General features: G+C 38.0%; 1 protein-coding gene across 2 annotated transcripts; it reads left to right on the forward strand.

Moving 5' to 3' along the window:
• The first annotated feature begins 261 nt into the window (after window positions 1-261).
• ears2 (glutamyl-tRNA synthetase 2, mitochondrial) lies at window positions 262-17,231 on the forward strand. 2 transcript variants are annotated; one of them, XM_088075803.1, is made up of 10 exons: window positions 262-367; window positions 7,982-8,137; window positions 8,297-8,486; window positions 8,592-8,742; window positions 9,801-10,122; window positions 10,333-10,441; window positions 12,077-12,221; window positions 13,194-13,324; window positions 13,423-13,552; window positions 16,919-17,231. In XM_088075803.1, the coding sequence occupies exons 2-10, from the start codon at window positions 8,122-8,124 to the stop codon at window positions 17,018-17,020; spliced, it is 1,296 nt and encodes a 431-aa protein (XP_087931929.1). In that variant the 5' UTR covers window positions 262-367; window positions 7,982-8,121; the 3' UTR covers window positions 17,021-17,231. The 2 variants fall into 2 exon arrangements, with proteins under 2 accessions (XP_087931929.1, XP_087931927.1); XM_088075801.1 differs by lacking the exon at window positions 262-367 and adding an exon at window positions 6,228-6,568.
• The last annotated feature ends 485 nt before the right edge of the window (window positions 17,232-17,716 follow it).

A 17,716-nucleotide genomic window follows, 5' to 3' on the forward strand; every position in this document is an offset into this window, starting at 1 on the left:
TGATCCTGTATTTCTGTTTTTATTTTGTCTGCATCACCCCTGGTTACTGTGGTCAATCGGTACTGGTGTGAGCTTGAGTCCTTAAGCAACATGATGGTTATGATGGAACTGTTTCATTATTGGTGACTCTCCTCCTGGATGTGTTTGTCTGTCTGGGTCTGTGTGTGATTGTACTTTTAATTTTTTGGTCTTGATTTATGTGGTTTATGTCGTCATAATTTTTCAATAAAAACATTTTAAAATATACTTTTTTTCCCTCAGTTTCCTGCATCCTCGCGATAATTCCCTGGCTGCCTCTCATCTCTCCAGTCATCAGACTCAATAATCACTTAAAGTGATGCCTCCTGCCAACTATTGTCAAATTAAGGTATGTTATTTTACTTACCATCAGTATGGATAATATGTCTCGTTTTGCTCCTTAGTTGCCGCTTTATCTGATCCTTACGGTTTCCTCCTCACTGTCTGCTCACTGCCAAACTTCACCCGCTTCACTCCACTCCACTCTCCAGGAAAAAAAAAATTATTTTTGCTCCCTTTAACAGAGGTAATGCTTGCAGAATGTGTCTTTGTTATTGTAGCCGGAAAACACCGTGAAACAAGATTGGAAGCATGTACTTTAATATTACAAAATACCCCTCCCTTAATCTTTGTGACTCCATCAGACTGTTTTTTTGGCAATGTGACATCTCAGTAAGCAAGACTGCTTATGGAAACAGGATTTTTTTAAAATATTTTTTTCAGAAATATATTTTCTAAAATACAATTTTAAATACTATTTAAGTTGTTTGGTATTTCATTTGTCAGTTTAGCCAACAAAACCTAAATCATTTTGTTATGTCCCTAAATGAGATAAGATAATCCTTTATTAGTCCCACAGAAGGGACATTTGCAAATATCTGTAAGTGCTTGTTCATAAAATTGAATGTATAATATATATTAATAAAGCAAAATATAAAATTACATTGCGGTGATAAGAGGATTTTATCCAATTGTAATTAAAAACCTCTTCAAATTTCTGTAAATTTGGCCAAAAGTACCAATCCAGTACACACACAAAGTAGGTTAAACCCTGTTTTGAACCATTTTGAGTACATGTATTATTTTGATCTCTTTTTAAAGGAAACACTTTAAAGTTTTGCCATGAACAGTCATTGTCACTGAAAGTGCTTTTGGTGTTAAGTGATACAAGTTTGAAAACACTAAAGTAGGTTTTATTGAGGTTTTTTTTAGGGTTTTTGCAAACATGTCTGCAGATGTGATATATAAGTGGGACTTATTGGCTGAAAAACAGAATGGAAACACAACATGAAGCCTCATCTCCAAGTTTAAGTTTGACTCCACAGAAAATAGACATTTTATGGTTTTTTTTTGTATTTTTTGTTTATTTATGCCAAAGTACATTTGAACACTTCAAAGGATCCTTGAATGCTTGAATATGCCATCATAATTTTGAGCTCTTGAGAAAGGCGACGGTTCGAGGTATCATATTGCATATCCAGATCCACTGTCAGCTGCTGACAGAGAGTAACTGAAGCCTAAACACACTGTATGTTTTCCCTTCTTGAGACAAAACTTTGTGCATGTGAAAAATTCAAAACAAGCGTCATAGTAAACAAATGTAAAAAAAAAAAAAAAAAAGTGAAAAAGTGTAACAGAGCCAACTATTTCTGCATACACATCTTTTACAGGTTTTTCTCAGCATGCCATTCATTATAGCAGTCACGGCCAGGAATAAAGCACAAAGGCATATCACAGGAGGAGCACTTCAGAGGTGTCTTTAAGTGGCAGTGCCTGCACTTCAGGCGGCCATCGGTGCTGCTCCCACTGATGTGCACTGGCCTGTGATGGGCTCCAGTCGGAGCAGGAGGAGGTGCGGGTTTGGCTATGGGGGCAGACCCCACCTTTGCCAGCTGCTCTGCAAGGGTCTCTCTGAACTCCTTCTGACTGATGAGCTTCTCTCCTTTACTCTTTGCAATGTCTTTCTGGAGAAGGAAGGCGTTCCCAATTGCGATGTCTATGAAATGATAGAAGAACGTCTTATACCACCTCTGGGTCTTGTGGTGGACTTTTTGGTACCCTGTCATAGTGTCAGAGAGATCCACTCCATTCGAAAACCTGGATAGACAGAAAAAACAACATCAGCTCTCCATTTATGCTGGGAAATCTGAACTTTTAAGCTTCCTACCTAAAAGTACTCCAAAGATGTAGCAGGATCAAGGACAAATTGTCATTTGATTTTTAAAACTTTATTTATTGGTCATTTTTTTAAACTTTACCAATGAAAAAAAAGACCAATAAATCTACCTTGTACCTTGAAATTTCACCTGGAAGGCCCCTAAAAGCCTGATCCTCAACTTACTATGCGAGGGGCAAACTGGAACTGGAACACTGGAACTTTTTGTACTTTTACATTAAAAAGGTGCCAGAGTGCATAAAAATGTCCCCGTGGAGGATCTCCCGACAGAGGTCCGGGCTAAGTTACGAATGTCCCCAAATCCTAGAAACACCCCTCCCCACACCGGGTGCAGGGTGGCTGCAACTGGCCCCGGGCTTTCTGTCATTCTGCAAAAATGCCCCCTGATAAAGTAAGTTGAGTCTCCCTGGCATAAAATATAGTTGAATATATCGTACATACCGGTTGTACTCCTTCACTACTGGAGGGACCGGCACATCCTTCGAGGTCCACTGCCCATCTGCACCTTTGACCCTCCGTGGCACCGTGTTCTTTGCATGGGCCGTGTGGAAGGTTGAACACAAAGTGACGTCCCTCGTGTCTCGCCACTGCACATAGAGGATGGAGTCCTTCCTGATCCAGCGTATGCTGCCACAGGGAGATTTAGAGTCCAGACTGTTAACTTTTGTCTTTGGGAAGCCAATTTTGTTTGGACGGATGGTCCCGCACGCCCAGATCCGCTTCTTGAGGAGGTCGCGGAAAAGGATGGGGCTTGTGAAAAAATCATCAACAAAGAGCTTGTATCCAGTGCCCAGCATCCGGATGTTCAGTAGCTCCATCACCGACTCATAACCAAGCCCCTTACCGCTGTTTCCGTTGAGCTTTCCCTCATAGACAAAAAAGTCCCATGTATAACCACTGGTGGAGTCCGCCAAAACAAAGAGCTTGTGTCCCCAGCGAGTAGGTTTATTTTTCATATGTTGCTTGAGCTGACTGTGGGCTTTGGAGGCAACCATTCGCTCATTGATGGTAATTTCCTGGGCAGGGTGGTAGTTTCTTCTGCAGGCATCCCTAATCTTATCGTAGAGTGGCTTTATTTTGCAGAGACGATCGAAGGCTGGCGTGCCTCTCTTTTTCTCGTTAGCAGCATCGCTCGCAGAGCTACTGAGGTGAATGGACTGGCTGATTTTGAGGAACTTCTTACCAGTTATTACCTGTTTAGGAAATGGCAGGCCGTAGAGTTTGCCCCCTCGCCAGTAATCCTTAAATGAGGATAATTTTACTACACCCATGTAGACAACCATGGACAAGTATGAAAACATGTCCTTCAGTGTCAGATCAGTCCATGGTCCGGAGGGGCTTGCCTTAGCAGAGCCAAATTCATTAGTGTTTCTGACAATTGTCTGTAAAATGGAATTAGTAAAGAAAAGTTGGAACAGCTGCAGGGCTGTGTACGTAGATGTGCGTATGAGCTGAGGTCCTGGTGAGCATGCGGGTTTGAAGTTGGGCAGCAGTGGTTTGATGTCTGGATCATTAACATCGTTCCAGCTCTCTCCCTTCTGCAGGTCAGCAGGCTCACTGCGGAAAACACATACGGAAAGGTCATCGATAAAGTGCGTTTTAACCCTCTGTGGTAGGAATTATAATGCCAGGTGGTAAAAAATGTTTGTAATATTTGTTTTTTTGTCATAAAATAGACTGAGTGCACATAATATAAAACGATTTTATGCATTTTCTTGTATTTTTGGGGATACACTTTTGGGTACATTACCTTAAAGCAACACTGTACCATAATGGTATTTTTTAAAAAAAGAAAGAAAAAGGAGGGTTATTATTTCCTGATGTACTGTATGTTGCCACCATTTGCACTGTTGCTGCTGGGTTGCTATCAGCTTGTTGTTTTCCAAACTTATAAATTCTGATGCATCTAATGAATTTGCCCTTTTCTTCTTTAAAAAGTCATAGTCCTGCTGTAAATGGAAGAAAAATGTTTGCAAAAGATAAGCATACAGTATGCTTCACACCGAAGACACACAAAGTGCACTGTTACAGGAGACTATACAGTGTCACAGCTTTAACTTTAATTAAAACTAACATTATTAAACCTGTCTAGGTTCATTTGAAGAGTTAAAAAGAAAATTATGGTGACTGTTATGCATCTGAACAGTATATAACCCTAAATACACAATATAAAAAATGGTGGGATTCCATAATGGTACAATGTTGCTTCAAGGCAACATTTGTATTTTAGCAATATTAAATCACATTATTATTAAATAAAGTACATTAAAAAATGAAAACTAATCTTCACACATCTACTACTGTAAATCATTTTTTTTAATTGAAAAATTACAAAAAAAGACGCTTTAAGACCAGTTTTGGTCTATCCGAGGAAGTCTCCGAAAAGGGGACTCAACATGGCCTCCAGAAAGTCATAATACAATGTAAACAATGGCGTAAGTTTCCTGAGAGCCTTGGCTCTCTTTAAAAGTATTACATATATACTGTGTGAGTGTACTGAGACTAAAATAGGTAGGTGTTGTTACTAAGAGGCTGTGCCATAGACGGTTAATCTAAAGCTCATTTAAAATTAGAAATAAACAGTAATGCATGGCCGATGATGTGCAAACATGCTTACATGTGGACGGTGGAGTCCTCCTCATCCATGTCCTCCTCATCCATGTCCTCTGCCTCGGACAAATCGCTCCAATTGTCCGATGTGTCCTGCTCAGACTCCTCGCTTTCGGGCTCATTGTTTTCATCCTCCACCGTTTCTTGAGGCTTATTTTCGACTTTATCAAGACGCTTCGGCATTACTCTATCTGCAGAGTGCCCCCAGATCTGAAAACACTACTTTATACGCACGGAAGCAGGCTAAAAGGTACCTCACTTTACTTGTTTTCCTTTGCTGCTGCAGCATGAACTACAATCCCCTGCGTGGGTTGCTGGTGCCCGTCTTCTTCTTCATGGATCATCTCCTTCTTCTTTGGTTTTACTGGCGGGTTACAAACACGCAGCGTTAAAGGGGCATGCCGCCCGCTGCTGCCACCTATTGCACCGGAGCGTGCACCAGCTGCCGTTTTAAGTAAAAAAAAAAAATAATCCAACAATAATGGCCTCAAATAAAACGTTTAAAACAAAACAAACCAAAAAACTCTGTTTTTGTTCAGCTAAATCAGTGTCTCTCAGGGACTGTTCATTATTTATGGGTCTGGGCAGAGCGGTGAGCTCAGTCAGGTTGTCATTGTTGGTGCAGTTTCTTGAATTTATTTTTATTTGAACTTGCATAATGAAGTGTTGTGTATTAGGGGTCGGCAGATTATCCACCTGGCTGATTAACGGGGCGATATTTGGTATTTTGCCAATTCTATGTAGCTGGGTTTTATTTTAATGATCGCTGATAAAATTAAGTACTGAAAAAAATGTGCATGTTACACTCAACCAACACTAGGGAAAGCAGTCTGCAATACATGGAAAGAAAGTGTCAGCAAGGGAGGAACTTTTACTTTGTAAAACCTCAGGGAGCTATTTTTATTAGGTGAGTTTTAATTAAATCTTCACAGAACTTTATGAAAAAAAGTTGCAGGAGCTTGTATATGATGTTGAAAGCTTCAGTTTCAGTTTCAACAGAAATATTTTCATTTTTATTGTAAAAGCATATCGGCTCCAAATATCGGTTAGTGGTCTCATTAAGCACTGCTAATCGGCATCGGTATCCACCCTGAAAAAACAGTATCATTAGTTGTGTAAGCTGTGCTTTTAATCGTATTTACTGTGACTATTGTCTGTTATTATGTAGCCTAGTTATGGACTTTTTTCTGTGTCCTTAATAAAGTTGTCACTATTATTATTATTATTATTATTATTATTATTATTATTATTATTATTATTATTATTAGTATTAGTATTATTATAAGTACTACTAGTAGTATTAGTCGTCAACTGTAGTAGTAACAGTAGTAAAAGTGTTAGTAATATTATTATTAAATTATATGTTTCACCGCTGGGTGGCAGTAATCGATTTGGCGATACTCGATTCGTCTTCCGGTCATTTTTGGGCGAAGAAGAAAACGCTCATGTTTATGGACTAAACCAAACGCCTTTGGAGACATGTGTGGGAGTATCAGGACGGCCCGTGTTGTTGCCTTACCGTCGCCTTTCGAAATGCATTTACAGTAACGTCGTGTACATTTATGAAGCGAGGCTGCTAATGTTACGTAGCTAGCATTAGCTCGGTGAATGTAACGCTGAATATGCAGCTGACTCACAGATGTTTTCAGTGTCTGGCGGCGGTCAGAAGCCACCAGGTTAAACTCCGGCTGAAAACAGCCGCCACAAGAAGCTGCTGCACGGTTCAGGGTGAAGTGAGGGTCAGGTTTGCCCCCAGTCCGACAGGTAAAGGTCCTCAACCTAATATTACATGCTGTTAACCCCTTAAACTTGGCACGACATCAGTTTTCTTGCGCACTGTTGACATGCCCTTTACAAGCTATATAACTCTTAAAACCTGAGCAATTTGGATTGAAAACACGAGGATAAATGCAATGAGCAACTCGACAAGAAATTTCCGAAAGAAATTAATAAAGGTGACAAGAAAATGGCCGGAAAATTAGTTATAAAAAAAGAGGAAAAATTCAAGGGAAAATGTCCAGAAACACATACATGTAACTATTATAATCGTGTATTTGATATTAAGTTACTTATATTTATACTTTTTTTCCATTTTCAAAGGATTAAAAAAACCTCTTGTTTTTGTGTGTTTTACTTTTCTCTTTTTTTTTCTTATTTTCATGTAGTTTTTTTTATTTTATTTTTTTTATTACTAATTTCCAGCTAATTTTTGGCCAATGTGTTGTTAAATTTCTCATTATTTTCTACACATGTTTTTGAAAGAAGTCAAGCCAATTTGCTTAGGTTGTAAAGTAAAATTATCAGGAGGGACAGCTAGGAACCTTAGGCTCTTTCTCTCTCTCTTTTTTTTTTTTATCACAACTCCATTTTTATATAAAGATCAACAAATCAAACACATCTTGTTTTCATTTTGGCGTTCTGATCAATAATTTTAATTTAAGCCCCTGGTTTTTAAAATATGGGGTTTGGGTGCTGATATGTGTAGCACCCAGTGATCCAGTTTATACTTTACAAAGTCATTTTTCAAACATGATTACATATTTTATACATATTACACATTTGACTATCACCAACAAACCTAATCAGTTTGTTGCCTGTCATTCACACAGGCTAACATAAGATGACCACAAAGTGGTTTGGTTTGTTGCAGCAAAATATTGAATATACGAGAGTAGAGGTGAGGGGAAAGGTATTTCTAGAATAGATATAGATTTATTTTGTTGCGATAAAATGACTTAAATGTGATGAACATACTGAAAACTTTATTTTAGTAGGTAAAAAAGATGTTGAATGAATGTTTTAGTTTACACTCAAGTATTCAGAGAGCCATGCTCCACAGGCAGCTCTTGAAATCGAAGTACCTGTATTGTACAGTGCATGAGTGTGAATGCAATTGCAGATTTTAATCTGAAGAAGGCTCAGGAGAGCAACATACTAAAAGCATTTTTTATGAAAGACATTTTGACTTGTCAGTGTAAGAAAAGTACAGGTGTAAATGATAACATTCATTATGTTACACCTGTGCTTTTCCTATTATGGCAAATCAAAATGTTTGTCAGGATAAAAGCTTGTTTAATTTGTGTCAAAGTTGTCCTCTTGATCAATATTTTGTCTGTCCTGCACCCGAATGGTTTTTGTCAGTCTGATGTTCTAACAACAAATTATTCTGTGTTGCAGGTTTCTTACATCTTGGTGGCCTCCGAACTGCTCTCTACAATTACATCTTTGCCAAGAAGTATGGAGGCTCATTTGTCCTGCGACTGGAGGACACTGATCAGAGCAGGCTGGTACCAGGAGCTGCAGAGTCCATAGAGGACATGCTGGAGTGGGCAGGTAGGAGACACTGGACTAAAGTCATGTGATCTATCACAGTTATTGGGTTAAAGGATTAATCTTATTAGTACATTTAGAGCAAAATCACTGAATTATATCTTATCTTCTCATTTTATAGAAATACTTAGTATTTTACTTGAAGCTCACTTTCACCTCCAGGTGTACCTCCAGATGAGAGTCCTCGTCGTGGTGGGTCGTTGGGTCCATACCTGCAGTCTCAGAGACTGCACCTCTACAGTCAGACGGCCCAGCAGCTTGTTGAGAGTGGTCACGCCTACTACTGTTTCTGCAGCTCTCAGAGACTCGACCTGCTCAAAAAAGAGGCCTTACGGACCGGACAGACGCCCAGGTAGCTAAATTACATGCATGTACACATAATGTGCCCCAAATCATATTCTCACAGGCACGAAGTAAACATGCAGCCAGACTTCAGTATGTTTCCCTCTCATCCCAGGTATGATAACAGGTGTCGTCACCTTCGGGCCGAGCAGGTCCAGGAAAAACTGGATCAGGGAGTTCCACACGTGATCAGGTTTCGCCTAGAGGCAGGTGTCGAGCCTTTTCAGGATCTGATCTTTGGACGGTATCATCATGATGTGGCCCAGGTCAGTCTGTGTTTCAGTGGGGTTTACACTAAATTATGTAGAATAATGTCACACATCATTTTAGGTGTAATGACCATCAATTCTCCCATTTTCAGCAAGCCCAAGATTTTTTTATGCTTTCATTTTTGCCTTTAAATTTGCTCATTTGATTTGAATCCAGGATCCCAGATATTGCAAACATTGGTCAATGTGGCTAAAAAACACTAAAACTCAAATGTCTGAGGGGATTGACAGAGAAACTTTTGCAAGGCAAGGCAGTTTTATTTGTATAGTACAACAGAGCACTTTAAAGTGCTTTACAGAGCAATACAATATTAAAAATATAATAAAGGACACATTTACAATAAAAAAATTAAGAGATAAGATATAAATGGTAAAATTTATTACTAGATGATTTAAAAAAAAAAAAGAAGTGAGTGACATGAGGTGTGTAGTGACTATGATGTCCTGTTGTGTCGGTCTCTCTGGGCTGACTGAGATTTCTTAGACACTTGTGGTTGTTTGAGAAAAAAATAAATGTCCAGAAGTAATTCAAAAGGAAAAAAATGTTTGTTTATTTTCCACTTGTTTTGCGCTGATTTCAAAATAAAACAAAAATACAAAATGCAAAATGATAGGCAAACAAGGAGAAAACGACAGGCTGCACAAAGTCTAAAGACTGTGTGCTTCCCAGCCAGCCACATCATCAGCAAGCAGCGCCTTTTATATATCTCATTTTGAGATGTGCAGGGTTAACACAGACTCATTAATACACACCACACACAGTAAAAATGTAAATATGAATCAGAATAAATCGAACTGAGGAATTGGCTCCTGCATTAGTGGGTGGAGTACGCAGTGTAAAAAAAGAACGTTTTTAGCGTTGACTTAAATGTGGTCAGAATCTGGGTTTGTCCAACATCATCTGGGAGATTATTCCAGGTTTGTGCTGCATGATAACAAATCGCTGCTCCACCAGGTTCGTATGTCACAAGCACGTCAGAGTTGTCTTTTCGCGCTTAGCCACAGAGTGATTTACGGACAAGCAGCTATGCTTACTTTCTGCTCTATTTTTATAGGTGGAGGGAGATCCTGTAGTAATGAAAGCAGATGGGTTCCCCACCTATCACCTCGCCAACATAGTCGATGACCATTACATGAGGATCAGCCACGTGCTGCGGGGGTCTGAGTGGCTCATCTCCACCCCCAAACATCTCCTCATGTACGATGCGCTCGGATGGCAGCCGCCCACTTTTGGACATCTGCCTCTTCTGATGAACAAAGACGGCAGTAAACTGTCCAAGAGGCAGGGGGATATATTCATTCAAAGCTTCCAGAGAGACGGAGTCCTGCCGGAGGCTCTGCTGGACATCACAACCAACTGTGGGTCTGGATTCAACAGTGAGTGATAGAGGAGATATCACAGAAGTTTGTTGAAAGTAAACCAAGTGACGTAAAGAAACTGCTTGCACACATATGTTGAATATAAAAGGACATCTTGAAACACAGATTTGCAAATGAGAAAAAGAAAAAAGTCACGTGCTGTTGAGCAGCTCTGAAGGGTTTAATACAATGGTGACATGTTTCTAAATTACTTATGTTGATTTACAGCCAATCGAATTGGGCGGAGGATAGATGAACTGATCTCTGAGTTTAATCCTTCAAAGATCACAACACATTCTGCTCTGTTAGACCTGGAAAAACTACCAGAGTTCAACAGGTAAGTCAGAGCTCTTTGTCATTGTTGTTCTTTGTTCCCATGTTTCTTATAATAACAGGACACATACTGCTCCACTTTTCTGAGCATATCTGTGGCTTTTAATCGATATGTTGGATTTTCAGTGACACCAGCTGTGTTTCGTGGATATGGTGACGTCTGGTGGTCCAGCAGTGAAATATCCTGGCTGGTTATTTTTAATAAATCACAATTACAGACATTTATTCTCAGAGGATGAGCTGTTACGACTGATGATCCCTTGTACGTCTCATCCAGTGCTGCCATCAGGTCAAATTTCCAGTAAATCTTAGATCTACACTGAACTAAAAAGGAACAATTTGGTAAATAGGCTGATTCTTGCTGAAAGTTAGATGTAAGGTAAAGACGTGCACATTCATCTGCCCACGCAGCCTTTGCAGGACCTCTCTTTTTTTTGTTTCTTTCTCTCTTTTTTCGTTTGCTTTGTTTTCTCTTAACTGTGTACTCTTCTTGCTCAGCTTGTGCTGTATTCCTTTTTGTTTCTTGAAATCTGTTTGTGTTCCCTTTATTTTCATCATCTGTCTAGTTCTTATATTATGTAATCTCTTTTGGCTGTCCTTTTCACCCATCTGTTCTTGTTCTGTAATCACTTTATTGCGCAGTAAAAAAAAGAGGAAAGATGTAAGGGTAGAAGTGCTACAGCTAGCACACAGTTAGCTCAGGGTTCCTGCGACTCCTTATAAAGTCTTAAAGGGCATGGATTTCATTAATCTAAAAAAATAAGGCCCAATCGCTGTTAAAATGACTTCATTTAATCTTTCAAAAGTTTTCAGACATGAGAAGTAGGATATTATGTTTTTTTTTTGACGCACTGTAAAATCTCAAAATAATTTGTAACATATTCCCACTTCGTTTGCTAAACCAAATAGATAATTTTATGATAACATATTATGCTCATTGTCTTCCATTTTATTTAACATTTGCTATAGGTAATACAGCCTTTTCACTGGACAAAGAAAATGTCACAAATTTAAATTGTCCTTCAACATTGGTTATTAGAAACGTGGTCCTAAACTTGAGCTGCAGGAACCCTGGGTTAATTTAGTTCTGTAGAAAGAATAAGGACGGGGACACAACTAGCTTGGCTCTGTCCAAAGGTAACGAAATCTGCCTGTCAGCACCTCTAAAACTCCCTTCTTTACACGTCACATGTTGTTTGTGATATCTGCACAAAAACAAGCTGTTAAAAACAGCATGCTGCGGATTCTTGTCTGCCTGATAATCTCTTGTAGGCTGTCAGGCCACCGACAGAGACTTCAGGAAGTCACTCACTGCACCGGCACACAACCCCCTAAACCAAACACAATGTCATTTTTAAACTTTGATTTGTGAGAGACCCAGGCTCGGTGTTTTCTCCTGTTTAAGCTTATCAAATAAATGCATTTTCCAAACTGTTGAACGTAAACGTATCAACATATTCGTCCTTTGCTGCCACCCCTTGGCCAAACTTTGCATTCTCTTCATGCCATCTGACAGTGTTTTTGTTCTGATATGAAATGCATAACCTTACAGGGTGTATATATATATATATATATATATATATATATATATATATATATATAACAGTTCATATATCAGGTGTCCCTTTGATTGTTGCAGAATTCACCTGCAGCGCCGTGTTGAAGATGTGGATCAGTGCAATTTGCTGATAAGAGATCTGCAGGGACAGATTCAGCAGGCAGAGATCCAGGATAAAGAAGTACTACATGAGGATTACATCAGACGGGTGCTTCACCATCGTAAGGTAACCAAAACAATATACTAACAATTGTGTATTCAAATAGCGTTACCATGTGCTCATACCATGTTATCAACATGCTATGTTAGATGCTTAAGGTTTGTTATTGGTTTCCATATATTTGATAACTAACAGTATTGTGAGCTTAAGAGCAGCTGAGGCTAATAAAACAAAACGCAGACTGAAAGTGGCAAAACAACAGTGTCTTTGAGCACCCAGCCAGAAATCTCTGATAATAAAGATTCAGTAAATAGTTTTATATTTGAGTTTCAATAAGCTCTTATCAAGTCCAGTTCCCCACAGTCTAGCACTTATAATCACCATGACCTGGATGGCTGCGAATCATTAACAACATACAGTAAATGGGGTTTTGAGGCGACATGGCATTTTTAGTCACACCTGATGAAAAGTAATGTAATTAGTATTGCCATCATTTAAAACGCAGTAAATAGTTAAATATTTCTTTGTTTCATATGGACTTGCTGCTTTAAACACTGCTTTGTTTGTAGAATTTTTTAATGAAATAAACATTAATTTCCCCCCTTAATGCAATTAACTACCATTTGTGTCCTTATGTGATATGAATGTCCTGTAGTGTTACAAATATCTAAAAAATAACCTTTATTATTGCTGTATTTATGCCTTCATTTAAAAGGGACTATGTACAGCTTAAAACATAAATGTTACCATTTGATGCACTGTACCAGATATAGCTTAGAGCTAATTTAGCTATAAGTTTTGAAAGGATGACAGCAAATTCCAAGTTCAAGCCCAATTCAAGGGTAAAAATAGTTAAAATATTCATTCATAACTTCATACTAAATAAATACAATATATTGAAACGCGTCTAACAAAAAAATTTAATCTTTGGTATGCTATTTATGACTTAAATGCCTTTCTTTTTTTTTTGAATTACACCATTTATTAGGGATTTCAGTGAAAACAAAGAAAAAAACTACCCTCTTCCCCTCTCTACAGGGCCACATAACCTCCCTGAAGGAGATTTTGAGCCCTGCATATTCGTACCTGTGGGTGCGTCCTTCCTTTTCCAGCCAGCAGGTGGCAGCATTGACCACAGAGGCCCAGCACATTGCTTCATCAGTGCTGAAGTATGAGGCATCAGTAATGCTCCACCCGCATTTTTCATTGCATCTTACAAGTACACTTTTTTAACAGGGTTATGAACATTTCTTCATGTGAATTGCAGATTAATAGCTGAGCAAGATGAAGAGCTGACTGTGGAACGACTCAGCAAAGATTTAAAGACTTTGGCCAAGCAGAGTAAAGCGACCAAGTACAGAGAAGTGATGAAGCTGTTACGTCTGGCTCTCAGTGGTCTGCAGGTACCTCAACACATCACGTTCATTTTTATGAGTAACATTAACAAATACACTAATACACAACTACACTGGGTTAACAGAGGTACTTACTATCTCTTACCCAGAGCTTCACCAGCAGCTCTGTTTCTGTGTTGAGTCATTCCTCACTCATCCTCAGGTGTATGTGACAGATATTATGTTTCAATTTTCTGATCACAAGTAACTCAGAAGGTTTTTTTTCTACATTGCAACAGCTAACTTTGATTTTCTTCAAAATAAGCAACTATATGATGTATAAACCTGCTGAGCTACATCTGAGGAATGATGGTGGCATTTCTCCTTTTAAAAAGTCTTAAAAGGCGTTCAATTCATTTATCTAGAAATAGGGTCTTAATTCACATTAAAATATATGAAATCAGTCTTTCAAAAGTTGATGAGACATTAAAATAGTCTTATAAATCACTTTTTCTGATGTTGTATTTTAAAATCTCAAAATAATTTATGATCAGTTGACTTCTTAAACTGAAAAAAAAGGTCATGCATTATGTTACAGTGCACACATGGGTGAAATTGTCCTTAATCCTGAGTCTTAATTGTAATTTTGAGTGCTATTAAAAAGTCTAAAAAAAAGTCTTAAATATAATTTGCCTTAAGCTGTAGGACCCAAGTGATGATCCTACCACTGACCTCATTCACACATAAAATAGTGCCTCTGCCACCACTAGCATAACACACTGGACCATCCAAATCATCTGTCAGTGGTTGCATTGTGGGTAATGCAGGCATTAAGTAGAGACAATGAAAAAGAATTTGTGGAATGAAAAAGACAGTATTTCTGGTTCTACTGCATAGCTTTTACATATGTTTTGATATGTTTTTCCTCCGTGAATGTTTTAGGAGTGCAATGCGAAACTGGCAAAGTACTTCTTGTAACAGTGTATAGATTCATTTTGATCTGAAGGCGAGTGCAGACTACTAATTTCCAAATGTCAGAATCACTGCATTGATCCCACTGCAAGATGTTTTTATTTCACAGTATTGTCATGTTTATGTATTGATATCCTCAACTCATGCAGCTGACCTCAGACAATATTAACAGTTGGAGACACACATGTATGTGTCCATTACTTCCCTGTCCATGCTTCATTTTCTTTGTGCTCTTAGTAAGTGTTTCTCATCTCAGACTTGTCTCCGAGGTGCTCCAAACACAAGCGTGTCTTGTTTTCGGCTTCTGAAGAGTCTTATAGTTTGTATATGTGGAATTATAGTATATATAGAGCATGCTTTGAAAAATGTGGTGTCAGTGACAGTTTACAAAATAGTCAAGACACGTCTCTAAAGTGTGCAGAAGAGATGACCCTTTGAGGCAAGAAAAAGTGCGGATTCTGTGCTAACATGGGGAGTTTTACACGGGGAAAGATTTACAGGATAGATAGTCTTCGCAAAAGTCAGAGTCTGGACTAGAGTTAAGCAGACGCGGGCTTTAATTCAGTCTTTTCTGCTTCTGAAATAAACAGCTGCAGGAAACTCTACTCCAACTGTATTTCAATCATTTTTATCGCATCTCTAAACCACAGGTGTTTCCAAGTGGTATACTGGAGCTGCTGTCACAAAGACAACCAGATCACTCTCTGTGACAGTTACTTCACTTGTTCCACCATAAAAAAATCAAATCCTCGACCGGTTTTTGTTGTGCAATCGTTGACACACTTTCTTCATTTTCCAGGGAGATCGTACCCGGTGGCAGACAGAATAGCATAGTGAAAGCAAGGCATATAGGAAACTAATCTAAACGCAGATGGTGTCATTTTTCTACAGCCATTACAGTGTGCAGTTAACATTTCTGTTATTATGATAAGTAAAAGCAAAATACTTGTCTATTTCATTAGGGTTCTGTCTGCCTATACGTATGGTTCCTCTTAGTTTTACCTGTTTGAATTAGGTTAATTCGCTTCTTAACATTTTATTTACTCATTAGGGAATTATATTTTTAAACTTGCACCCTCACATGTTTTTGCACTCATTATTTACTTATGTTTTAATTTGTGTTTTAATGTTCTTGGGGGGCAGGGGTGTTTTTATTCTGTAAACCTTTTTATTTGGGAATAACTTTGTGCTTAAGCTTGGAAAATGCTCTATAGATAAAGATTAGTATTCTTTTCTCTTTAGATTGCTTTAGTCTGCATATTAACCCTTTGAAACCTGTGAAAATTGTTTGGTTTTTTTTTTTTGTTTTTTTAAAACATGAATGAGGCAATGAGCTACTTCAAAAGAAATGGACAAAATATGCAAGAAATTAGAAAAAAGTTACTTCACAGTTATTGTGACACAAGCAACAAAACAACCAAGAAAGTGCTTAAAAAAGAAAGGAAAAAATCCTTTAAAAAATCTATCACAATTTTAAATATATAAGAATTGTTAATATAGTTTTCTCAACCTTTTTTCCTAGTTTTTCAATATCTAACTTTTATTTTTTTGTCACCTTTTACAATATGATTTTGCAACATTCTTGCCAAGATACCAGTTACATTTTTCCCTTGTATTTAAAAGAAATCACACCAGTTTTATTAGGTTTCAGAAGTTTTAATGCTTGTGAAAGCTGTCTGAAAACAGCATAAGAAAACTGATAATGTTCCAGGCCTTAAAGGGTTAATCACAGGAGCTTGCAGTTACCTCAGGTCCCAACAATACATTATTAATGAAATTATCAAAATAAAAGAATGCCTGTAAATTTAGTTACTCATTATACCTTTGCAGCATAAGATAGTTGGACACTGATCCAAAAACGCTGTTAGGATCTGAGTCAAATCACACTACAAAAAAATAAAAATCCAGCCTTTCAGTCTGCAGACTGAACTCTGAGTTAACAAATGAAACGAAGATTAACGTGGGTTTTTCTGAGCCTGTGTCTGCACTATTTTGTCTACCTCAAGAGCAACACCTGCACTGTAATATTTTAAGATCATGTAGACTCTCAGAGGAACCAATGGCGTCCTTCAGTCATTTTTTTTTTACAACCCATTTGCAATTTTCATTTCTGCAATTGTATTTGTCAATCTCCAACTCAGCAAATTCAATCATGTTTTCAGCTGTAATAATGAAAAAAAAAACAACCTTTGCTGCAGTGCTAGAATTGCACATCCTTTTTTTTAAATTTCTGTCCATGGCATGACTGAGCTAAATTCTAAAATAGCACATATAATGATAGTAATGACTAAAGCCCCAGAAATCCTAGTGACTCATTCAGCACGGTAACGCTGCGGAGGAAATATGGAAAGAGGAACTCGTGTCTGATTGCTTTTTACAAAGGTTACTGTCTGTTTTTTAACTGTGTAGTTTGATTGTGTTACTTCACTGACCCCTGACCTTCTGTTCTCCTCCGACCTGCAGCAAGGGCCCAGTGTAGCGGAGATGATGGTGTGTTTGGGGCGTGCAGAGATCAGCCATCGATTCCAGAAACTTCTGCTGCTTTCAGAGACTGATTAGAGACTGGACAGCCTGTCACCACACAGACTGGCAGAGCACGATGAAGACAAGTTGCTGTTTGGGACACGGCCCGTATATTTACAGTTACATAAAGGCACAGGCTGAGTGTGCCAAAACAAACTGGGACACAGTTTAAATGAACTGCAGTTCACTGGTATAACTTAACAGTACTTGAATTACTATAAATATTTTATAAAAGAGATGAAAACTATTTTTTCTTGCATCTTAATCTTTTTTTTGTTTTAATCTGTACTGTTAGAGTTTACAGGACCAGATTATACTGGATGGGAAGTACCGTGGTAATTTTTATGCAAATGTTTTTTTACTTTCTCCTGCAACTTTTTTTTAAACCAACTGTCACAGACAGATGTGTTGGACGTTCACCAGAAAAACCTTTGAAGGAGGTTATGAATACCAAATGTTTTTGTTCAAGTTTAAGTAAGTTATGCTAACAAGCAATTTAAAATAATTTCATCAGCTAGCAGTGGATGTATATCAGAAATCATGAATTACTTTCATAAGTAGCAACATCTCTTTTTTAAATTAACTGTGTTGGATGAAGTACTCAGATCTTATATATTTTTACTTAAGTAAAAGTACAAATGTATTGGCATCAAAATACACATCAGCACCTAAAGAAAAAGTAGTGCATGAATGGACCATTTCAAAATAATGTATATCATTGACTAATAATTA

The sequence above is a fragment of the Plectropomus leopardus genome, chromosome 3 (genome assembly GCF_026936395.1).
Source record: "Plectropomus leopardus strain MGB_pleo_1.0 chromosome 3, ASM2693639v1, whole genome shotgun sequence".
NCBI classification, from domain to species: Eukaryota; Metazoa; Chordata; class Actinopteri; order Perciformes; family Serranidae; genus Plectropomus; species Plectropomus leopardus.

Coding starts and splice junctions, on each gene's coding strand:
- ears2 (XM_088075801.1), top strand. CDS start 6,427: ATGCAGCTGACTCACAGATGTTTTCAGTGTCTGGCGGCGGTCAGAAGC. Junction 6,569..7,981: donor GTTTGCCCCCAGTCCGACAG/GTAAAGGTCCTC, acceptor TCTGTGTTGCAG/GTTTCTTACATCTTGGTGGC. Junction 8,743..9,800: donor ATCATCATGATGTGGCCCAG/GTCAGTCTGTGT, acceptor CTATTTTTATAG/GTGGAGGGAGATCCTGTAGT.